This window comes from Aspergillus lentulus (assembly GCF_001445615.1).
Source record: "Aspergillus lentulus DNA, contig: Alt05, strain: IFM 54703, whole genome shotgun sequence".
NCBI classification, from domain to species: Eukaryota; Fungi; Ascomycota; class Eurotiomycetes; order Eurotiales; family Aspergillaceae; genus Aspergillus; species Aspergillus lentulus.
This window is the reverse complement of record NW_028322121.1, coordinates 726,459-750,151: the sequence shown is the minus strand read 5'-3', so window position 1 is coordinate 750,151 and position 23,693 is coordinate 726,459. Positions and strand designations below refer to the sequence as shown.

Below are 23,693 nucleotides of genomic sequence, written 5' to 3'. Positions count from 1 at the left end.
CTCCGGCCCGATCTCATTACGCAAACCCACGGGTCACCTCGATTGACGTTACTCAACCACAGGTTTGAAAGCAACATCAGCTTATAGTGGAAATTTCCTACCCTAAGCAAGATAGCATGAGGTCAATTGACAGATCGTCGAGGCAGGATGAAGCAGGGCAATTGCGTAACAAATGGTTCCCGAGTTCAAGCCAAACAGCCGATCGATCCGTCGCCTTTTGTGTATTAGATACACATGTGGATGCCTTTTAGGGCCTAAGCTAGGCGACAGACAAAGTATGCCTTCCGCCCATGTACATGTGTTAAATAAGCGTCGAGTTCATTATCGTCATGGATGTTGAAAGTGACTTCGTTTCCATGCTCATCCTGATCGACTCCCTGAATCTTGGTAACGATGGAACCGGGATGCCTAGAAACAACTAGCTGGCGTAACTCGATGACGGATTTTGTTGCTAGTTTCTCGACGCTGGTTTTAGACTCCTCGTGAACCTGGTCTGGAGGATAGATTCGCACATAGATCGGCACTTGCAGCGAACTTGAATCTAGAATAGGGTCAACGTATCCAAAAGGATTTCCAGTATCATGACTTGCTGAGGCAAACGAAGTATCGTTTGCCGCTTGCAGAAGCGACGGATCTATTTGCATATCATTTAAGTCACCCGATGTCATCGGGGCGCTGGCGAGAGCTTGCGACGCAAGCGTGCTGATTCCATTAGTAATGCTGCCGAATGCACTACTGTCATGGGTACCGGCAGCGTCTGGACTTGAAATATTGGTGCGAGTAATAGACTTCTTCCGAGAGGGATCTCTTTTGGTTTGGTCATCACGAAGTCGCTTCATAACATCGCGACAGAGGACTTCGAGAGCTTTCAATTTCGTAGCATGCTCCGGATCTGCCAAGCCCGGGGCAAGGATGCGTTGCAGCAACTCAGTGTCTCGAATCCAACTCTCCTTCAGTTGCTTCCAATGCTCGTCACCAGCCTCCAACTTGCTGGTAAAATGAGCCGCTTTTAGTGTATTGTAAAATGCGTTTCGAATTTGGCGGCTTTCTTCGGGATTGATCCCAAGGGCGTTTTTAGCTTCCGCGATTGTCATTCGCCTTTCTAATGTCCTCATCCGTTTAGTGACATCTGTACAAACGACATCGAGAGCGAGGGCTTTGGCATCAAGCCGATTGTGATCTTCCCAGAATACCCGCTGAAGATGCTCAGACTCTTGTATTAGTCTGTTTTTTGCTTCCTGCCATCTTTCAGGTCCAGCAACAGTTTTCTTGATGAACCCTGCCTCTTCACATATCCTTTGAAACTGATCTCTTATTTGACGGTAACTAGAATTGTCTAGGCTCAGGTATTTCTTACTCTCATCGATTGTGGTCTCAGAAGGAAAGCGAGGTGGCCCAGGCGGGTCGGCTGGTAGTCCAGCCCATTCCCTGGTGCGCCGACGCCGTTTCCTGGAAGCCCAACGTTCAGCACTCTCCGCTTTCAAGCGTTCAAGTCTCTCTTGACGCTTCGCGAGTACATCAGCTGATAAGCTAGGCGACGGAGACCGCATGACCGATGAATCGGCAGGAAGATTCTGAGCGTCGTAGTAGGGTTCTGCAGACTTGTATACTTCCTGTTGGAGTGCCAGTAGCCCCTCGTCTTCTGGTAGCTGCACAGATGGTCGGATAGTTGCTTGCGACTTCATTCCATTGGGAACACGGAGTAGCCAGCGATTCTTCGCGCGTACTCGCATCAATTCTCTTTCTTTAATCTCAAAACCTTCTTCATTCAAGACACGCAGCATGTCCCGTTGGCTTGTATTCCGCTCCCAAAGTTGTTTGATGCGAGCGACAAGCTCTGCATTTTTGTGGGCCGGGTTCTGTTTGGAAGGAAAACCCCATCGCTTAAACTGAGTCTGAAAGGCGCGCTTACTGTTACGTGTATGTGTTAGCCAAATGTGAATGAGAAACGTAATCGAGTCTTGCGTTTTCAAGAATGGGAGACGAAGAACACTGGCTTAAAAGGACTATGTGCATACCTGGGTGAGAATTGATATACATTTCGCATGTATTCCATAATTTCCTCCAGCGCTTTTTTATCTTTGATGTACATCTGATAGCATATTTCTCTTTTGCCCTCCCAGTCGTATACCATGACGAGAGTTTCGGTGAGACGCTCCCCCCTAGTGGAGGTGCGTCCCAGGAAGCGGATCTGATATCAGGAAGAGTGATAACGAGAGCCGATAGGACAATGGAACAAGAAAAGGCGCCTGTTGTCGCTCCTGCAGACCGTAGTCGAGCTGCCGCTGTAGTATGTTGAGCTATCTGGCACGCCGTAGAATAATCGTAAGTCTGGCTGCGCAGAGACTGCTTCTGCGCAATTTATGGTACCGCTCACGTGATTGGCCACCTTCATGCTCACCTTACGAAGAGACCGCTACTTACTGACATTTTACATTGAGAATACGACCCATGGCAGGCAGCAAGACAAAGCGTTTGGACAAGTTTCGACTCATGAGAGTCTCATACGGTCATTGGAAATCGTACAAATGACCCAACTAAGCGGGTGATCCTCGAATGTAGGCACGGTAAATGGATTCTATCAAGGCCAGCCTTCGCTCAAACTGAATCCCATATCATGGGTCCGCTATGATTGGGACATTAGATAATGTCAGTCCAAACTTTGGAACTTCCTGCGTATCTTGAAGACCCTAGTCCGTAACCATGTTAAAAACAACATCCAAGTCGTCTTGGATTTTGATCTCCAAGAGCCTGGATTCGACTTGCGCTGTGGTACATCCGTGGGAGAATCTAGTTCTTCCGTGGCACTCGACTTCTCGGATAGCCCATTCTTGGGTTCCTGTTTGTTTGCAACTGTAAATGATGTGCGCCAGTCTTGTTTTCCCTTTCGTCTCATTTGTTTCTCTTCAGCCCTCAGTTGCTGTTCTTCAAGCTTGCGTGCTTTGGCTGCTTCTTTTTCCTCAAACGCTTGACGTGCTGCTTGAATTGTGGCGGCACGAGATATAGGATCCATGCTTGTCCGTGTCTTCGATCGGAACACGAAATCTAAAGATGATCTTGAGACTGGTGACGCTGCTTCAAGGGAGCTGCTGTTGTCTCGTGAATAGCCAAAAGATGTTCGTCCGGTCAGATTCGTTTGTGATATACTAGGCATTCTTGTGAACGAACCATCATGCATCTGCAACGAATGTCGCGCTGTCTGTGTAGTAAATCCACGAACAGAAGATCGAAGTGGATCAGATTCTGTCTGAGTGGACCGTCCTGGCTCAGTCGAGACTCGTCCGTCAAACCCCTCGTTTTCCACGAGAGGTGTTTGACAGGACTGACTTAGTTGTGGTGTATAGGCACCAGGCACTTGGCGCATAGGATGAACGCAACGCAAGTCGGAATTGCCCATGCCTGGGCTGCTCGCCGTAGAGAAACATGGTGTTCCGCTGATAGACCGGGTATGCAATGAAACAGTCCTCCTGGCACCAGTTGTAGTGTGAGAGTCGCTGCGACAGTCTCCTCTCCAAGAATTCGTGGATATTTTGAGCCCTTCTTCCTCAAAAGATGACCTTGGGTGATCAATCGACATTGTCGATAGGGTATTGCGAGGTGACTTTGCGAGTAAGGGCATGATTTTGTACCTTCAATGAAGTAAGATCCCAATGCTTGTGTGATTATTCGGATTGTCGATATGACTGAGTATCACCTCTGGAACAAGGCGTGTGAATTAAAATTCCTTCATGTATCAGATGATAAGGAGGGATTCTTGAAGATCGCTCAGTTGGGCCGAAGAGTGGACTGGCAATGTAGTATCATGGCGAAGTGACAGGACCCTATTTTCCAAATGCGCTGTCCGAATATGCATGAAAAAGAATTTGAAGTTAAAGAGAATCAAATCGATCGAGATTATATGCAGCAAATTGACTTTCGCTTGTGCCAAACGAAGGGGAGGTCAGCTAAACGGCCTCTCCTATTCCAAGAGAGCGCTCTGACGACAGTCTCCTTGGACCGCATGAGACAATATATGCTCAATGCTAGGACAAGGAATTCATGGCCGTCTCAGAGCACACTGAACAGCTAGGTAAGTGTAAGTAGGGCAAGTGAAAGCCGTTTTTAGGAAGCCGATACTTGAAGCTCGTAGTATCTATTATTTGATATCTACCGGAGTTGAACCGAGAGAGTAGCGGGGTAAGACTATGTGTGGTATCGGCCGGCCCAGACCAGTGGCATCAATGAAAACACGAGATGCAGACCCAAGGTCTATGGTCAGATTGAATAATGAGGAGGTACTGGGACACAAAGTCAGTATGCAATTAATGATTTGCGCACATATTTGGGCTGTTCAACCACAGGACCAAGAAGGCTCGTGGTTAGGAGGTGAGGACAACACTGTGGATTTACCGGAAGGACGGAGGAGTGGTTTCCCGGACAAGGCTGGGAAACCATCTACTGTGTAGATACCTACGTACAATACTCGTATCGAGCTCTCCATACAGTACAGCTGAATGGCAGGTAACAATAATGTATCTCCCTACCTGGTAGTATGGAGTAGCCTCTCTACTGAGTTGTAAGCCCACGCCAAAATGCATCGTCACATCGTACCTAGGTACCTGGGTAAGCTACCCACTACTGTAGGTACGCTGGTACTTTAGCTTCTGTGCAGGTACCGCAGTGAAGGTACTGGTATCTATGTACGGAGCACAGTCTTACATGATAACACCCCGGATAATGATGATTACCAAGGTGAATGATACCTTATTCCTTGCGGGGGGACTCTACTCGAGTGTGGTGTGTGCCTTACTGGGCAGATGACAGGAAACAGAATGAACGATAGAACAGATATCTTGGAATACCTCTCTAGAGGTTGAGATGATACTCACAAGCACATTTCGCCACCTACTATAACTACTAAGGTAGTGAATATCTGTGATAAAAATGAAGGTATAGCTGATCATCAACTATTCCGTAGACTGCTTACTCCGCAGTGGCTGGGGTGTTTCAGAGATAAGGAAGGTACCTTTTACTTTACGGTACCTGTAGTACCACAGGTACGTACTCCGTACTCGGGTACTGTAAGGTACGGTCTGCTTGGCGCCGGACGCGGATGGCCTTTACCTAAGGTAAGTAGTCTACAGTGTACCTACAGTAAGGTATTCTCTCTCCAATAGTACCTGGTACCTCACGTCCCCGGGGCCTTGTACCTTTATCTTGGGTCATAAGTACCTTACATAATAACATCTTTGGAGCCTTCACCCCTGAAGTGCAGAAGTTTCTACAGAGTATTCCACCACCTCTCCACAAGACGCTATTATTACTATTATTACACAGTATTTGTCACAGTTATTATACTACGTAGGCTTCCCATAAATATTGCTAGGAGTCCTAAACATCCATATGATTAATGGCCAATAACAGTTCATATATTTGTTTTGAGACCCACTGTTAGCTGTTTTGTTGGTATTTATCAACCTGGGTGGGTGCTGCCAAGAGGTTAAGCACTGTACAAACGAGCATGAAGTCTGAGGGCCAGTCCTATCATTGTATACCGCCAAGAGACCAACTGGGGACTCGATTGGTGATAGGGCTCCTTAGACCTGGCTAAATATCGATCACTCCACTCCTTGCTTACTGTCATTCTCGCTCAAGGCCTGAATCAAAACCTCTGGCGGGGTACTCATTCTATTCTTCTCCCCCTCCTTGTCCAGGTACAGAGCAGGCCCCGTTGAAAATAGTCAGTATTTCCCTAACCCTTATCCTAGAGGAGTATCCTTATTACGAAGGAATGCTGACAGTAGCAGGGTTTATCTTTGCATATTCTCTCATAAGCGTTATTCGAAACCCCGAACTCTGGCGCCTTCCTAGTTCTACCAAAAGGAATCCACCAGCCATGGGGTCAAGCGTCCAGAGCCTGACCCTCTCCATTCTGCTCCTGCTATTGCTATCGGGGAGAGCCCAGGCCTTCGGTGCCGGCAATATCGCATCAATTTCGCAAGTCGAGGGTCAAAATTGGCGCCATGGCGATATTGAAGATACATTGTTAACCTTGTTCTTGGCCCGTGCAGCTGGTGGCCGTAAATTTGGCAAGCTTGATGTGCAGCGCGTATATTTTGGGAATTGGCTTCGCGATTACAGCCAGGCCGTGGATGTTGGCACCCTGAAATATGTCAGTGCCGAAGCTATTCGCATCCTGATATGGGTTCTGGGGTTTCTTAGTTTTGGGTAAGCTTTCAATATTTGCAGGCATTGCCGCAGTGATCACTTACTGAAGAAACGTCTGCAGCTACGGAACCAAAGAATTTGAGGTGACCACTGAACGCCTAGGTTGCTATGAGCCTACTGAGCATATCGATAATCCTCTCGGTTATGCCGAAGGGGAGGACGCGCGCCAGTATGACCGTCGATTGAGAGGGCCTGTTGACGAGGAGCGCGAGCTGTCGGTCGATCCAAGGACGGGTGGGAACCCCTTTTCAACTGAAAACTTAGCCTGGCTGACCTCTCAAATCCGTTACATCTAGGCCTGAAAAACTATATAGCTAGTGAGGATCTCGGCATCGGGACCTCTGCGGGGCTGGTCCGCAGAGTCTTTAGGCGTTCGGTTGAACTGGGACGGCGGTATGCAAGATCACGTAATGATGATGACCTCCATGAGGCTCTTCGTTTGCTTGGCACTGGCCTCCATTGCTTGGAAGACTATGCAGCACATTCCAATTACACTGAACTGAGCCTTATTGAATTGGGAGAATCAACGGTCTTCCCCCACGTGGGTCGCAACACCAAAGTTGAAGTTGACGGTGCTCAGGATTACGTCTATCCCATTGTCACTGGCACTTTTGGCGGTGTGGACTTTTTTCACTCAGTACTGGGTGAGCTGTCGGACAAGACGATTCAATCTGAAGTCCAGTCTCTTGAAGGGGTCATCAATGAGTCACAAAGTGGAACTCCCAGCGAGAGCCTCATACAGGACTTGCTCAACAAGATCCCCAACGGACTGATTGGAAATAGCGATGATCAAGCCAACAAAATGGACGAGTTCAAAGCCAAGTCTCAAAACGCCAAGCAGCACAATCAAGAGATCAGTCCCCGTGAGCCCGAGGAGTGGACGCGGTACTTGGACGATGTGCATCAGCAGATTTACCCTGTTCTTGAGTGGCATGACGAGCTCATTAAGTCCATCAATCGCGCCATTGAAGAGATCCCAGTCTTGCCGGAGCTGATTGAACAGTTTCAGGAGCAGATCAACATCTTTGTCTTCTCCATTCTTGCGCCCTATATACTTCCCATCATCCGGCAGGTCAAGGTCGAGCTTCAAACCGGCTCCTCCGAAGTCATTGAAAGTAGCCGGGCACAGCAGCACGTTGTATTCAATGATGATGATTCCTCAAACCCCACCCACTCGATGCTCTCCAAAGATCATTTCTCGAACGTCCTGAACGAACCGGCCGGCCAGATTGCCTCCCGAGTAGTCAAATGGACAGTACCTCAGCTGATGGAGTGCTGGGACGATGAAAACATTGATGTGGACAGGACACTAGACCGAATCATCACCGGCATCTTCCATCATCCGGCTTTACGTCAATATGGCGAGGACGGAGCATCTGATATACGCCAAATCATGTTCAACACTGTCGAGGAGTGGTGGGGCAGAAAAGATGAGGCGGAACAGGAGAGTCTTCGGGAGCAGCTCTCTCGTGAGGGTGTTCGTGAGGGCAAGAATCACAAAGAAGGCGTGCATGATTCGGGACATGGATGCGGTAAGCCTCTAACACTCCATAGGGGTAAAACCAGCCCCGAGGAGAGTTATAAGCCGAGCACTAGCGGTCTTGGTAAGATTGCGGCAGAGGCTGCGGGTGGTGGAGCCCTCGGAGGCTTAGTTGGAGGCCTTGTGAGTGGGGTTGGATCAATTCTACTAAGCGATTCCAGCTCCCGTCGGTCGGATAATGAAAGACGCGAGACTGATTTTCAGGGGGATGGGCGCCTTGGACAGTCTCACCGACAGTATGGAGGCCAGAGCCGATTCGAAACAGAGGCTGACGGCGAGGATCGATATTCCGGGGAAAGCAAGTACGGAAGGGAGGTTCGACAGGGATGGAATGAAAGTTGCTCAAGAGACGATGATGGCCCGACATACGAAAGCACCTCGAGCTACACCCGTGGGGGAGGAGGGGATGATCATGAGCGACGGGAATGGTTCCAAGATTACCAAAGGCACGGTTCTCGAGGTGGTAGACAAAATTACGAGGATGCGCACGCGAACCCTGATCGCCGTTCAGACTTCGAATGTTATGAGGCCTCTAAGAGATATCCTTCCGTTGAGAATCGGAGAGGTGTAGAGTACAGTCGCGATCGACCAGACTATGACGGTGGTGAAAGTCGGTGGTCCCAACAAAGACCGCAGGCGGCTTATGAACATGCAGACGATGATAGGAGAGACTATACGAATTCCAGGTCCGATTATGACAGCGGCCGTTCTACATATGACACTGCACAGACTGGACTCTATGAACACAGCAGGCCAGACAGGTTAGTGATCCATACGTCAGGGGACTTTGTCCGACGTTGACCTTTCTACTCGGATGTATCACTGACCACGTCTCCGCAGGGAATATCAGCCGCGGTACGAGGGCCGGCAAGGAGCATACGAAGAAGTAGAAGAATACCACACACGAGTAGAGTACCGTGGAGACAAGGACAATGACAGCAGTGAGTACGCCGAGCCACGGCATGGGTACGGAAGACGCGACGAAGCAGAGTCAAGGGGTTACGGATATTAGCGACGCGATCGGTCAATCTAATCGCTAGTATCGAAAACGTCGTGATTGCACACCATCTTTACTTTGCGCTCTTCCTTCCTTTGGCTAGTTCAAGCTACGTGAACTACCTTAGTACTGCTGTTGTAAATGCCACTGTTCACCACTTCTTTAATTCCCCTGGCGTTGGTTGTTCTACTCGAACAACTTTGTCGCAATTAAGTAAGCGAAGGGGATCCAGCGCCAATTTTATCTGCAGAGAGTCAACGTCGGGATCAAAACCAATCCTACAGCTAGAGTCCTCATAACTTACACGCCGCATAGTATCCACCGTGGTTTCCCCAACCTCATGCTGAAGATAGTCCCGCTTGATGAGGCCAACCCCGTGTTCGCCAGTGACTGTGCCTTCCATTTCAACTGCTCGCTTGACCATTCGGTGCACAACACCTTCCGCAATTTTCTTTTCATCCTCATTGAACAGGAAAATTGCTAAGAAAATTGGGGAGAGATTAGCTTTATGCTTTTACTTAATAATGGGAAAACAGCAGGGGTAGTACCGTGAAAATTGCCATCCCCGACATGGCCGCAAATTCCGGCCAACAATCCGCTTTCTGTCATATCCTGCTTCGTTGCCTCGATTATGTCGGGCAGCTTGCTCATCGGCACTGCCACATCGGTTGTCCAAACGCGGTCCTCGGGACCTCGCCTCATGGACATCACACTCCAGAGCGCCTCTTTCCGAGCACTCCAAAGTTCTTTCATTTCATCTTCCCCTCGAGCGAATTCGAAAGATTGCCCTGCACTACTAGAGACAATTTTCCGAACAAGCTCAACTTGTTCTTTGACCCCCACGGGGGTCCCAGTGAATTTGAAGAAGAGAGTAGGTGACTCCTTCCACTGTCGACGAGTCGTTCGACTATCGTTGATACATTTCATTTGGACGTCATCAAGGATCTCAACCCCCGCAACTGGGATACCTTCTTCCACCACGCGGGTCACGCACTCTGCGGCGTTGTGAATGGATGGGAAACTAGCAACAGCAACGCTTTGACTCTTGGGCTTGACAGTCAGCTTCAATGTAGCCTCCGTCACAAGCCCAAGAGTTCCTTCGCTTCCAATGAACAGCCTGGTGAGATCATAGCCGGCGCTCGATTTCCGCGGACGTTGTCTTGTTTTGATAATAGTCCCATCTGCAAGGACAACAGTCAAAGAAAGAACCCATTCTCGCATTGTGCCGTATCTGTAAGCATTGGTCCCGGAACAGCCAGTGCCGACCATACCGCCAATCATAGCGCCGGGACCCGGGTCAGGTGGAAAAAAGAGACCTTCTTTGGACAATTCCTCATTAAGGTCTTCCCACCCAACTGCAGGCTGGACCACAACGTCAAGGTCCTTTTTGTGAAGCTCCAGGATACGATCCATGCGGCGGAAATCGATACACACCCCTCCTCTCGTGGGAGCAAAATGCCCCTCCAGACTGGTACCACCGGAGTAGGGCGTCACAGGAATGACCCGTTGGTGGCAGACTTTCATAATTCGGGAAACCTCCTCGGTGGTTGCTGGATACAGGACAAGGAAAGGCCTTTCATCTTTTTTGAGTGTGTACGAAGACCAATCAGAGCCGGAATGTACATCGAGATCACCATGTTCCGTGGATACATTTTCCTTTCCTAGAATCTCAACGAAGTCTGCCCAAGCGGCCTGTAAATTTGCTGGTGAGATATTGTGGAGCGGCGGCTCGATTTCGAAGAGGGTGGTGGTTGACGACGTTGGAAGACTAGCGGGCTTCAATGATCCTAGGTAATATGCACCAGTAGAGAAGAAAACCAATGCTATTAAGATGAAAATTAGAGCCATATTGAAGAAAGAAGATGAGCTAAAGTACCAATGGCACGTATCCCTGAAAGGATCGCATACCGAACGTCAAAGCCGCATAGCGGCCACCTGGTGACTGAGTCTGATACTGAGAAAACCGTTCCTGCTCAGCGCGCTCCCGCTTCAACCGCTGCTGCGTACTCTCATACAGCTGATTCTTGAAGGACTGCGACTTATCATTGGCAGAGATTCGCGCAGTTGCCGTGAAGTATCGGTACTGGTACGTAGGTGTCGTCGTTCTCGGCCGAACAGCATGGGCAACCGCCCTCCTCCAGGGCTGGAGGAGGACATTAGATCCGACCATAGTGATGGGGAATTGAATATAAACCAAAATGACAAATATCTCGACCCAACCTTCAGGTAACTCAGATAGAAAGGCGTTTGTTTTTCCCGTCAGGCCAGCGATGCTCCGTTCATGACGGATAATTTCTCCTCAGCAGCGCTCCAACGGAAATATGCACATGCACATCTAGCTTAATAAGCCTTCCTCATTGGCCAGTCCTGGGGAATACTCCATAGAGGGGTAGGTATGAGAGTTGTGATTTTTACCTGTAGGTATGTCCTCTTTCTTTCTTTCTTTTTTAATCATATTTTTTACTTCTTGCGTGTGTGAGTTATCATTTTTATAGCTATGGTATAACTGCTAAAAAGTTGATCGTCAATTATCCCACTGCATAGTCAAGCCATTCCTAAATCTCAAAGAACTGTGGGTGTAAATCAGACACATTCTTCAGTTACTCCGTAGACTTCATCTCCACAACGCTAACTTATTTACCCGTCTCGCAATGATGGTCACGGGAACAGTAGATATGGGGACAACTATGTATGGAGAGGAGATGGGGAAAGAGATGGTTAAGCAGGAACGAACTCTCACTTGGGTAGCAATGTTTAAGGATACCTTATATGCGGAGATGGGAATATGATGGACTCCTGGCAACTGCTTCTTAGGTGGGCTATGACATCAGTTTGACACCAACCACATCCCAAGAGTAGCCATATGAATATTAGGTGGCATGAGAGATGAGCCTCATCCGAAGCTGAATCTAAGAGACCATTATTGCCCCCTTCCGTCTTCTTTCCTGTTTCAACCTCTTTCTCCCAGCTTCGCCGGCTAAATAGGAGGTACCACACGGGTAATTTACAATACCTACAAAGTAAAAGGGTCTCGCCCGACCCGACTGAGGTCAAGACGCCCCCACCAGTGTGACCAGACAACTTGGCGGGGAGCGGAGATATTCAATTCAAGTCGCTATATTATCCACTATCTAGATAGATGACCCTCTGAAAAGCTCGCTGCTCCAGTTCATAAGTTCTGGGTCTGGATAATTTGGGTAAGCTTTCTTTCTCCACACTCCCCTCCTCTCTTTTATCCTGTCGAGTATAACAGTAGCAAGCAACCCTCCTTCTCTTCCTCCGTCTTTCTCTTCCTCCGTCTTTCCCTTTCAGTTTACATCCGTGTACCTTCTTCAGACCGCCGACGTTCTCACAAAACAACCGGCCGAGATTTCCTATATCAATAAAGGAATAATAAGAAGAAGAATACACGGCGAACCTTGAGCACAGTTAAAAGCGATACAAAATGAGTACATCAACAGCCACTGCCCAGGTGTGTCCGCGTCTCTGGTGTCATCACCAACCATGAAAGCCAATAGGAGCGCGGAGAAGGGGAAAGAAGAAGGAAGAAGGTTAACATCTTATCGAAATAGAATCTGTCCTTTGTCCTCGAAGGTATTCACCAGGTCAAATTCGAAGATCGACCTATTCCGGAACTAAAAGACCCTCACGATGTGCTGGTGAACGTCAAATTCACTGGTATCTGTGGCAGTGATGTACGTATCTGCGCATTCAGCCTAACACTCTATATCCACCTGTCCCGCGGGATCATTGATCAGGCTGACTGTTTCGCATCGGTTGCATTCAGGTCCACTATTGGGAGCATGGTTCAATCGGCCAGTTTGTTGTGAAGGACCCTATGGTCTTAGGGCATGAGTCCTCCGGAGTCATCAGCAAGGTCGGCTCAGCTGTCACAGGCTTGAAAGTGGGAGACCGTGTTGCCATGGAGCCAGGTATTCCATGCCGTAGATGCGAACCTTGCAAGGCTGGGAAATACAACCTCTGTGAGAGAATGGCCTTCGCAGCGACTCCACCATACGATGGCACCTTAGCCAAGTTCTATGTACTGCCCGAGGACTTCTGCTACAAACTTCCCGACAGTATCTCCTTACAAGAGGGGGCTCTCATGGAGCCTCTAGGCGTCGCTGTTCACATCGTGAGACAAGCAAGCGTCACCCCCGGCCAGTCCGTGATCGTTTTCGGGGCCGGGCCCGTCGGGCTTTTGTGCTGTGCCGTCGCAAAAGCTTTCGGCGCCGCTAAAATCATCGCTGTGGACATACAAAAGGCGAGACTGGACTTTGCCAAGAAATATGCGGCAACATCAACTTTCGAGCCCGCCAAAGTAAGCGCGGTGGACAACGCGGACCGACTGAGAAAAGAGAACAACCTAGGAGTTGGTGCAGATGTGGTTATCGACGCCTCAGGGGCTGAACCGTCCGTCCACACCGGAATTCATGTCCTGCGCCCCGGTGGCACATACGTGCAAGGTGGCATGGGCCGGAGCGAAATAATGTTTCCAATCATGGCGGCCTGCACGAAAGAGTTGAATATCAGAGGTAGCTTTCGGTATGGGAGTGGTGACTATAAGCTCGCGGTCGGCCTGGTCGCGTCCGGTAAAGTCAATGTGAAGGATCTTATCACCGGTGTGGTCGAGTTCCATGACGCTGAACAGGCATTCAAGGAAGTCAAGGCCGGGAAAGGCATCAAAACACTCATTGCTGGGATCCAAGATTGACGGCCACCCCGATAATTATATGACTTTCGAAAAAGTGTAATTCGAATCAGTGGACCTGCGCCGTCTCGGCCCCTACCTATTGTGGGACCAGAAGACGAAGAAGACATGGTAGCCGCGCTGGTGTCTAATATCTGGAATGAAATAATAATAGCTGTATATCTGAGCCCAACTCAAGTCAACCACGGATTTCACTGGTCGCGCGACGCAGGATTGGCAGAATTTTTCAGCCGCTCGCAAGTGACAGAGCTTGTAGGTGGTTTCACGCATAATGAGGTATTCGCTGATTAGTCACAATGGCAAGGGAAGCCCTATCGGAGGAGCGATGAGAGGCATTAGGGAATCACACAGCGTAGAAGGAAAAGGCAAAGAAAAAGCAAAAATAAAAGAAGGGTAGAAGGAAATATTACCGGGTCCCATTGTTCATGAAAATATCGAGCAGAAATGGAACCTAACTCCGACACAAAGAGGGCGATGTAAGGTATCTAGGGCGTGTGCGTGCGGAATAAGCAACCAGACAGAATAGATAAGGCAAATGCACACCTCCGTTATGTTGTATACGGGGTAAAGGAATTCCGGTGCGCAGACCTTCCAGAGGAGAAGGGCTGAGATAAGAGCAATGAGTGACTTGATGCGAGCGAGGGAAGGGCACGCCCAACAATCCACACGTGCCAGAGGTTTAACCGCTTGAAAGGGTCAACAACATCCGGTACCCTTCTTTTGGTGCGAGCCGCTGAGTCGAAAGACCTCTTCCCATTCTCCCATGTTGCTTCTCCAGTTACTCACTCCCCTACTGCCACCCCGCCTTTTTGGATTCCTGCGATGCAGTTGCACGGAATTATCATCGACTGTCATTCGACTTCGAATACTCGACCCATCGCTAGTGCCCTGGCCATACAGTCCGCCATCTCCATATTGAATGCCACTTTGAGGATCGTCGGGATCGATCTCCCCTAGCTCAATCTTGGTAAGGATAATTCGCGCCAACCGGTTGAACAATTCTTCCACGCCCTCTCCGGTAAGAGCCGACACCTCGACAGCAACAGGTATATTCGCCTTGGCAGCCCAGTGCGCTGACTCTTCGGCACTCACTTGACGACCTTCAAAGGCATATGTCGCCGTGAGCCTTGTTCCAGGACCCAAAAGGTTTGTAGATCGAACGGAACCAGGGACCGAGTCGAGTGGGAATGATGACTGCTTGCTGCTAGTGCTGGAAGGAGTAGGGGGTGCTCTCATGCTGTCATCTGCGAAATCGCCATGGGTCACGGAGTCAGACGCAAGGTCCGCCTTATTCCCAGCCAGGAGAACAGTGAGGTTAGGAGATGCAAGAGCACGTGCATCCATTAAAAAGGTAGGAAGCGCTGCGAATGAAGCTTGCGAAGATATATCGTAGATCAGAATAGCGCCTGCAGCTCCGCGATAGTACGATCTTGAGACGGAACGAAATCTCTCTGTGCCTGCGGTGTCCCAAAGCTGCAGTTTAATCCTTGTTTTTCGGGGACCGGATCCGAGCCTGACTATTTTCGAGGAGAATTCGACCCCGATCGTTTGTGATGACAACACTCTCCCTACAGTTGCATGGTGTATTAGCGAGCCGGCTATCCAGCTCAGGGGGAGCAAGAGATAGGATCAGGCTCAGCCAGGGTTAGGAGCCGTACATTCGTCCTTCACGAATCGATGTAATACACATGACCTGCGGTGAGCCGTAGCATGTGAGCAACAGTAGCAAAAGACACTTGAGAGGGTATCAAGAGCAAGACACATACTTTCCGGCACCGCTTGGCCCAAGCAGGATCACTTTGGCCAGATAATCATACATGCTCTCCAGCTCCTTCAACAGCGTTAGTTGATACGTCCTCAAGCACTAAAGAGTTTAAAGTTCCCGGTACCTGATTTCCATCCGGAAGAGAAGGTGACGAAGAAGCATTCGACAGACCTCTTTGGCGCGCCATGGATTCAAGTATGAGGAGATCAAGAGCGCGTTGAAGAGCGCCAAAAACAAAAAGAGCGCAGTGCTCTTTGACGTGGTCTTTATTTCCTTTTGAGGGGGGAAGGCTTTTGGATCTCGGTAAAGGGGCATTTAAAGTCGATGCTTTTAACTCCAAATTTCGGGGGCACGGGACAACATGTTAGATCATAGGTACCTTAGAAGGCCGCCAAGTTCGACTGACCCGTGTCCGGTTTACGCACTCGCCTGAACCTTTAATGCAACTCGCCTCATGTACGCAGTCGTAAATCATCGTTCTCATTGTATGGCAGAAGCTTTTACGCTTTAAGGATGAGATCAATTCTCTGCGAATATTGCTCCCTTTCCCGTTGTCTATACTGTAACCGCTGCCAATAGGCTTCAGTGGTATGAACCGGATCTCAAACGGGATTCACGAAGAAATGGATCATCAAAGAAGTACATGAACGCTCGCTCTATTCTCAGGCTTGAGAGAGGCTCTGAATGACCTCTGATAGTCACCTATCATATTGCAGTTGTTTTGCGTTGACATTCGACAGCCTCCCCAGAACAGCAATGACAGGCCCAGGGCCGAGGTCATAACATGTGGGATGCGTCGTATTGGCAATGGAGCTTTGCGATATGGAGACTACGTCACATGGAAGTGTCAAACAGGACGAGATATCATTCTCCGATTCTCACTTTGTTATTGATCCATGATCGTTCTCATCCTTCTGTGCATACTTGAGAATGGAGAGGCGAGAAGAAGTTACCAGACAGACCGGGAATCATATTTCACGCTGCAGGATAGTCAATCGATCATTGTCTAGTTTCAACTGGTTGTCAATCATTACAGGCGATGCCAACCTAGTAAACAACATCTAGTTCGGATGGGTTACTGGGAAATAAGGTGGCAGGGAAGAATGATGGAGAAGTCAGTTAGAAACAATAAATGACTCAAAACTGCCTCGCATGCTTGTAGACCGTGGTAGTCCATCCCTCACAACAATGCCTGCTCATGGGATGGTCGCACCAACAGCACAGTAAGGGAGTGTCAGCAAATTGGGACCTTGTTGCCGATCCCATTGTGGCCCTCTCGTTGACAGATCGCTCGTTCAATAATGCAGACTTAATCTGGGTACTGCGAGTTAATCTTCGGCTCGTCTTTCGTGCGAAAGATGAACTGCGACCAAGAAGAGTCGGGCCATTTCTGGTAGGGACTGGACAAGTATCTGGACTAGCGAGCTTCGAGTAACTCTCGGGCGGCATATTATGCCAGTATTTACATGAACAACAGATCACAAAATTCTTCGTGATCGACTGATTTCTTTGGTAGGCTCCTGTCTCTGTGGCTGACCTGTCACCTTGATGGTCGCCCACCTTGGATACCGCGACATCTGAGAATTTGCTCACACGGGTGGAATTGTTCGATTCAATCGTATTCTGCACAAAATATGGTCCAGATGCTGCAGCAGACTTACCATTCAAGCAGCCATCATGGCCTCTGGGTACAGATCTTATCGATCCAGCTTCATCGGCAGTATTATAGTCTTCCGAACAAGGCTCTGGAGAAGAGCTTCGTGAAGATGCGCTGCCTGGTGTTGCAAATTCCTGGGCATTAAGTCTTCTACCCGATTTGTGCTCTGGCAGTGGAGGAATATCCTGGTTGACCCTCGCCGTTGGGGCACCAAGAATAGCTGGAGCTTCTTGGCGATTATGTTTCAAGCTCAGGCGATTAATATTCTTGTCATTTGCTGAAGCCTGAATTCGTGACTTCACAGACAGCTGTGGGGGGTTTGAAACCGGTGCTGAGGTTTGAGTCAAATGACGAGTCCGTGCATGTTGTGAAGAAACGTAATCAAGGGCTTCTTGTTCTTTCGAGACACGCGTGTTTGCACAATTGTTCGATTTGCGCGTACGCTCAGAGGCAGCATCTTGTGCCTTACCTTCCCTCTCTGTCTCCGGTTGGCTATTGATTGAAAGTTGGGAGACTTGCAAAGATCCCACAGCGGGAGACATGCGCGTTGCAACCGTCACCAATGGGGAGGATGGAGTCCGTCTCGCGCCGCTGGATCCTCCCGAATTGCGCAAGCGCGAAATGCTGGCATTTCCAGCGAGTAACTGAGAACTGCCACTCGTTGTCGAGTCACCTGCAAGGGGGGATGGTTTGAAAGTTCTCCTGGGAATAGACTTAACTGATACCTTAGTTGGTAAGCTGCTTGTGTTGCCAATTGTACTTGGGTTCGGTTGGGAAACTGCGCCCGTCTTCGATGACCCAAGACCTTGCGAGTCGTCGAGTTTTTCATTCTGTGTTACATCCCTCTGGACAAGCGATGGGTGCTGAACCTTGTCTGGAGACCGGCCCTGGAGCTGATCGTTATCTCGAGCCCTTCTTGCGAGGTGCAGAGTCGCTGCGAACGATATCGGGTCTAAATCAGGCGACGTCTGTAAACTACGTGACTTTGACGATTTGCCATGATTGCCGATCTGCTGCTTTGCATCGTCTAAGATTGGCTCAGGCTTCTGTAAGGAGCGTTCTTCGTTCGCCTCTAGTGTCTCCGATTGGTTCGTTGCAGCTGTGGTCGCTGGTGGTGATGGCGAATGCGCCGGCGACGTTTGGTCTTGAAGCAGAGCATTGCTCCCAACAATTAACCCTTTTGATATTACTGCACTAAATCGCTCCGGCAAACTTGTGGATAAAGAGGGTTTAGCGACCCGTGAAGTTGAAGCATCGTCCGCCGGTGTTTTCGTTGGAACAGGTGCGCTGTCTGTTGATTCTTCGCCATTCCTGCCATTTACAGAGCTTGATCGTGACGTTGATGTACGCCTGGAAATTGAGAACAAGCCAGAAAGACGCCTCGAAGAACGCCGAGATTCATCAGCACTCACACTAGAGCCCCTGCTAGAGCTACCGAGGGGCTGCTTCTTTGTCAGGCGACGAGACTCCCTTTTCAGTGAATTATGGTTCCCTGCCAATTGTGTCTGTTCGAGCTTCAAGAGTCGTTTCTCAAGCTCTATCCTCTCTGCTTCCAGGCGTCGCGTGACGCGTTTGTCCTTCTTTTGTGAGACGGTGTTGGTCCCATTTCGAGCAGTAGATTTTTCAATAGAGTGAACAGCATTTTCGGGCGTGCCAGAAAAGCCTTGGACATTCTCTACTGCGTGCTCCCATCCCGTTGAAGGTTTCTGGCGTCTAGACCGCAGTTGCGGTTCTCCTGACGCCGCACCATATGCTTGGGCGAAATCCAAATCGCCCAGATCAGGGCTCCCCCTCGTAGGGTGGTGAGAAGACTGATTGTCGTACTGGCCATGGTGGTATAATTTTGTGTCGGTCCCTTCTTTCCTATACTGCTGATGCTGACCAGGCGCAGCTCTTGCACTTGCATTTGAAGGAACAGGCCAGGATTCTCGCTGCTTTTGCGTCAAGATGTCAGTAATGAGGCTCCTAAATGCCTTGACACATCTAGGGCAACCAACGCATACATGCTAAAGACCACACCACAGGACCATGCAGGATTAAGAAGAAATAGTCAAAAAGGTGGACTCACAATTTCTTGCCTGTCAACGTTGAAGATTCGGTGAAGTTGCTGAGTTATTGAAGACCGGCGTCTTCTCTTATTCTGGGGGTTTTGGTCCATTCTCACTGATGCTGCCCCTCTAACCGACAATGGGACAGACAATGCGGGGCCCTGTCACGTATGGCGAGGCCGTTGAATCAGAATCTGATGGAACCGAAGTCTCCCCAAATAATCCGTTCAGGCTTAGACTGGCAGATTTGCAATGAGATTTTTCAGAACACAGTAAGGAAAAAGCACTCTTGAAGCACTCGAAAATCAACGAGAACTTCTTGACCTCGTCATTGGACGAGTAACATCAGTGAGAGCCTGAACTGTCAGACGATGTGCACTAGTCTAAAACGACTCTTCTGGTTTCAAATATCTCGAGATGGCGAAAAGGCCAGTCAACACCTCCGGGTTGGGAGTTATTAGACCTCATGTTTTCTTTCTGAACTGCTACCCGTCCTGACTGGACCAGCCTCAATTTTGCCCATGTTGCAGCCGCATGTGATGCATTGATTTGATTGGAGAGAGGGGGGAAGGCCTCAGCTACCTCCCACAGCCTTAGAGCCAGGTACTCAAGCCTTTCTGTACTCCCACCTCCGTACCTCAGGAGAGTTCATCATTTGTTTATGCATAGAGCTGACCCTTTCGAAGGCGATAGTAACGACATTTAAGGGGCGACGGTGATAAGCGAGGAAAGTGAAAAATGGTATCTCTGTTGATGTTGCCTGCTTGCGGCAATGACTTAAAGCTACGGCTTCATATAAATACCACTATTAGCTATCTCACAAGCGAGCTAAATTTGATGCTCATTCCCAACCAAGGTAGTGAAGTGGAGAATGGAGGAGAATCAGTTCATCGACTGATATGTTTCCACTCGGGCCTTACCACTGCTGTTCCATGGATAGGTGGCTCACTCTAACTGCGATACCTAAGGTTGATCTGATAAAAAGCCAAGTAGAAACTTCCGTCGATGACATAATGTGAGCAACCAAGAAGTGGCAGAGTGCTCATAGTATCCAGATTCAGCTCTTGCATCTCTCAACGAAGTCGTCTACTTCTCGTTGAAAGCATTGTATACGGAGTCTGATTGTCTGGATTGACCAAGCATAGCCACGCTTGGCAGCTCCCAGCAAAGCCAAGCGGCTACAGAAGCCTCACCAACCTAGTCGAGTCACTGTCTATCATCAGCGTCTGACCCTTCTCTTATTTACTAGAGAAGAACAATTATTTTGCGCCCGCACAAAAAGATCTTACCGGAAAGGAAAGTATTTTGCGAAAGACACCCCCCCGGTGATCTGTTTACTATGAGCGATCGCACCAACTTCCAGGTACCACCTCCAAGCTATCATGCTTCCCAAGCAGCATGGCATCCTGAGCAAAATGATAGCGGACGAGCCGAGCCTGCTCCTCCTCCATATCACAACTGGCAGGAACTGGTGCCCGACACAGCAACATTGCCTCCGCCGCCGGTGACAGGCTATTTCTGTTCAAATGCTGGCAACGCATCCCGTGATGACGCAGAGCGCGCTCATGAATTCTGCGACAGGGTGCCTTTGCATCCGCCGGCGAAGCCTTCGGCTGCTGCCTATGACTGTGTACAGAGATATGACCTCGCCCCTGTGCAGCCGAGTGAGTTTCATGGTAGCCTTACTATCACACACACAGGTCGATGGAAGGGTTCTACGAAGAACGGGAACGGTGACTGCATAATTACCACAAACCTGCCTGTTTATTTTCCAATTAACGATTCCCCTTATGTCACCGAAAAGAGCAAAACTATATATTTCGAGGTCAAATTGCTTGGTCTCCGTGCCGGGCCCGGGACTGCGACCGCTGATTCGAGCGGGTTATCTATTGGATTTGTCGCGCAGCCTTATCCCTCTTGGCGGTCTCCCGGCTGGGAGAGGGGTAGCCTTGCTGTTTTCTCCGATGACGGTTGTCGCTTCGTGAATGATTCGTGGGGAGGGAAGCAATTCACAGACGCCTTTAATGTGAACGATACTGTTGGTCTGGGGATGGTCTTTCGCCTTCCAGAACATCTGAATGGAGCTTCAGGAACCGCGTGTAAGAGACTGCAAGTCGATGTCTTCTTTACTAGAAATGGGCAAAGAGAAGGAGGCTGGAACCTCCATGAAGAAGTCGACCAGGAGGCTGGAGGCGTTGAGGGATTGGAAGGAGACTATGACTTATATGGTGCCATAGGACTCTTTGGTGGAGTCGACTTCGAAGTCTGTTTTCATCCCGCTGGCTGGTTATGGAAGCCTAGTGATGGGTCATGATATGTTCGCTCACCCTGGTAACTGAGAATGATAGCTGATGATCCATGTATTGCCCTGAGAGATATGCTTCAACGGTTTGATACACATTAGGTTACTCTTCTAGTCAATGTAGGCCATGAGACTGCAAAGCTCAAGAAGCTTGCCAGACAAGGCAGCCTTGGCTACTTATTGTACGCTTTCTGCATTGGTTGCCCAAGGAGCGCGGACAGAAGCATGGAGTCTTTTCAGCAAAGGCTCCTCGACTTCTCCTGAAAGCACTGAGCAACCTAATGTCAAACCGATACGATGATGTAGGACAGTAGAGTTTCAGAGTCGGAGCCGTAGGGGCTGGATGCGGTGTAATTGCCGAGGACAAGAACTTCTAGAAGACTTCATGCAACATGAGCCAGGATTCACGCTTTTGCATAGACGCATTAGTGCTTCGGGGGGAAGCATGAGCTGCATTTCCGCTACTGCCTGATAGACCGATGTTGGCAGGGCCTGAGCAACACCGGTGCGCCTATAGGCAAACCTGCTGATACCTTCCCTGCCGGCAGAGATGCTGATGTCATGGTCTTTCTTTGTGGATGAGCTGCTCACGGCGGGACTTCTCCGATTGATTTAGCGAACACATGATATAGATCCAGTCCGGGCCCGGAACTTCACAGAACCTTCCATGCCTGACATGCGTCTCATTCGAGTCTCGATGCCAATTTGTGGAAAAAGCACGGCCTAAACATCATCCGATGTCTTGCTCCCAGGTATGATTGGTGATTATTTGCTGTTTTGACGCAATGAGCGTTGAATGGACGTACTGCTAAAGTTCGATCAAAGCCTCACGCATTTAATCTTCTATATTTTCGTTCATGGCTCTCAAGCTGAATAGGCCCTCTTCAAGTGAAGGAAGGGAAGAAAACTGAAGAGAGCCCCAGTACAAAAGCAATGTTTTGTCAGCGACGTGACGTGCTGGATAATGCTTGCCGACCATTGGATAGCATTTGTACCCAGTATCCTGAAGGAGCAAGTCTATAAGAGTACAACAACAAAGATCATCATTGCATTGTTGGGTGCATCTTTTTTCCTGTAAGTCTGACCTGATGTAGCCATCGTACTATTTTTATGCTTCAAACAACTCGTAGACAGTCTCCAGTCTCCAATACAGGATAGTAATGACTAGGTACCCTGAAATGGTTGTGAGACTCTAGCCTGTAGCTACAGACCTGAGCTCGGATATTTTCCGCGCCTCTCGGAAGTTCAGTTTCCAAAAGGGAATCACGTACTTCACGCTAGGACAAAGAACGCGGGAGGAAATTGCCAATGGGACTCCTGGCCAATCTTTCCATTGAATGCTGAGAGAACCGTTATTAGTTTGTAAAATAATATCCACTGCGTCTTGGTTTTAGCCCGGTGATAATCAAGTCAGCAAGCTAAGTTGACAGTGGAGTCAGGCTAGCTAGTTAAGCTAGCTTGAAAGCAGACTGCACTAGTCAGTACGGAGTAGATGGACTAATGTATCTAGCCTATGGAGTAGCAGGGCCATGAGAAACTAGTAAACGTTCTCGTCGTGTGCGTAATTTAGGACCTCGGATCTTTTGCGATGGAGATAACAGAACGTTGAAAATGGACAAATTAGCCAGCTAAATAAAGTGAGGTGAAGTGAACAAATCTCCTGTGTACTCTGTAGATACAATATGGTCCACCCTATCGCCGCTCATACATTTAATCAATGGCCTAAAAAAGAACAGGAGGGTCAGTAATATTCTTGGAAAGACATCAGGACATTGTTCACATGATCATCATTTGGTTCTTGACATTGATTTGAGAGAGCTACCCATCCTGGCCTGCGAAGCTCGTTGTACCAGATCCCGTATGCGACCTGCACTAGTCTGCAGTCTCGCCGATAGGAGTTGCCAGCCAAAGACAGGCCATTATTTGCTAAGACCACAAAGCACGAGCGGTCGTGCGATGGTATACCGACGGTTGGCGAACCAAAAGGCTAAGCTGACTGGAAGATACTGTTCAGGATCCAGGCAGGGCAAGCAGGTAGTACTGAGTACTCTGTAGGTGAATTGACTTCGAACTGCTCTCTATTAATTTTCATACTTCAGCCACGTAATTTGCTGGTCGTGACCGCAGCCACAATACAACGTAATTTTATTCAATGGCTTAAAGTTAAGGGCCATTAGTCAACCTTAGCAGGACACCCTAATCGTTCGAATTTACTTCCATACGAGACTTATCAAAGCCCTATCACGATCATATTCAACTATGCAGGAGAACTTTGTTTAGGCAAAAGAAAGTTGATGAGAAGTGTATACTACATGGGGACGACAGATATCGCTCGGAAATGAGGAGGGAAAAAGAGAAAAAGAGAAGAAAAAAGAGAGTGGGGCCCGAGCCGCGATTCGAACGCGGGTCTCATCGAGACAAGGTTTGGAACCCGAACGATGAATCTTACCCCTGGACCACCCGGGC

General features: G+C 49.0%; 5 protein-coding genes and 1 non-coding gene across 6 annotated transcripts; 3 read left to right on the top strand and 3 right to left on the bottom strand.

Moving 5' to 3' along the window:
* Positions 1–5,875: 5,875 nt before the first annotated feature.
* Positions 5,876–8,759, top strand: ALT_2937 (Het-C domain-containing protein; the record flags this gene model as incomplete). Its single annotated transcript, XM_033563982.2, has 4 exons — positions 5,876–6,207; positions 6,269–6,441; positions 6,504–8,508; positions 8,588–8,759. 4 exons carry the CDS (start codon positions 5,876–5,878, stop codon positions 8,757–8,759), a joined length of 2,682 nt encoding a protein of 893 aa, XP_033419873.2.
* A 136-nt stretch (positions 8,760–8,895) lies between these two features.
* On the bottom strand, positions 8,896–10,914 carry ALT_2936 (FAD-binding oxidoreductase; the record flags this gene model as incomplete). The annotated part of the gene is made up of 4 exons (XM_033563981.2): positions 8,896–8,988; positions 9,049–9,224; positions 9,293–10,567; positions 10,653–10,914. 4 exons carry the CDS (start codon positions 10,912–10,914, stop codon positions 8,896–8,898), a joined length of 1,806 nt encoding a protein of 601 aa, XP_033419872.1.
* A 1,275-nt stretch (positions 10,915–12,189) lies between these two features.
* ALT_2935 (NAD(P)-dependent alcohol dehydrogenase) lies at positions 12,190–13,458 on the top strand (the record flags this gene model as incomplete). The annotated part of the gene is made up of 3 exons (XM_033563980.1): positions 12,190–12,216; positions 12,317–12,439; positions 12,532–13,458. The coding sequence occupies 3 exons, from the start codon at positions 12,190–12,192 to the stop codon at positions 13,456–13,458; spliced, it is 1,077 nt and encodes a 358-aa protein (XP_033419871.1).
* Positions 13,459–14,151: 693 nt separating this feature from the next.
* ALT_2934 (uncharacterized protein) lies at positions 14,152–19,035 on the bottom strand (the record flags this gene model as incomplete). The annotated part of the gene is made up of 3 exons (XM_089599456.1): positions 14,152–14,912; positions 16,882–18,808; positions 18,946–19,035. 3 exons carry the CDS (start codon positions 19,033–19,035, stop codon positions 14,152–14,154), a joined length of 2,778 nt encoding a protein of 925 aa, XP_089456199.1.
* A 1,229-nt stretch (positions 19,036–20,264) lies between these two features.
* On the top strand, positions 20,265–21,239 carry ALT_2933 (SSH4 family protein; the record flags this gene model as incomplete). The annotated part of the gene is made up of 1 exon (XM_033563977.1): positions 20,265–21,239. One exon carries the CDS (start codon positions 20,265–20,267, stop codon positions 21,237–21,239), a length of 975 nt encoding a protein of 324 aa, XP_033419868.1.
* Positions 21,240–23,608: 2,369 nt separating this feature from the next.
* On the bottom strand, positions 23,609–23,693 carry ALT_t071. The gene is given in 2 exon segments: positions 23,609–23,643; positions 23,658–23,693. It is a non-coding gene; the product is annotated as a tRNA-Pro (tRNA).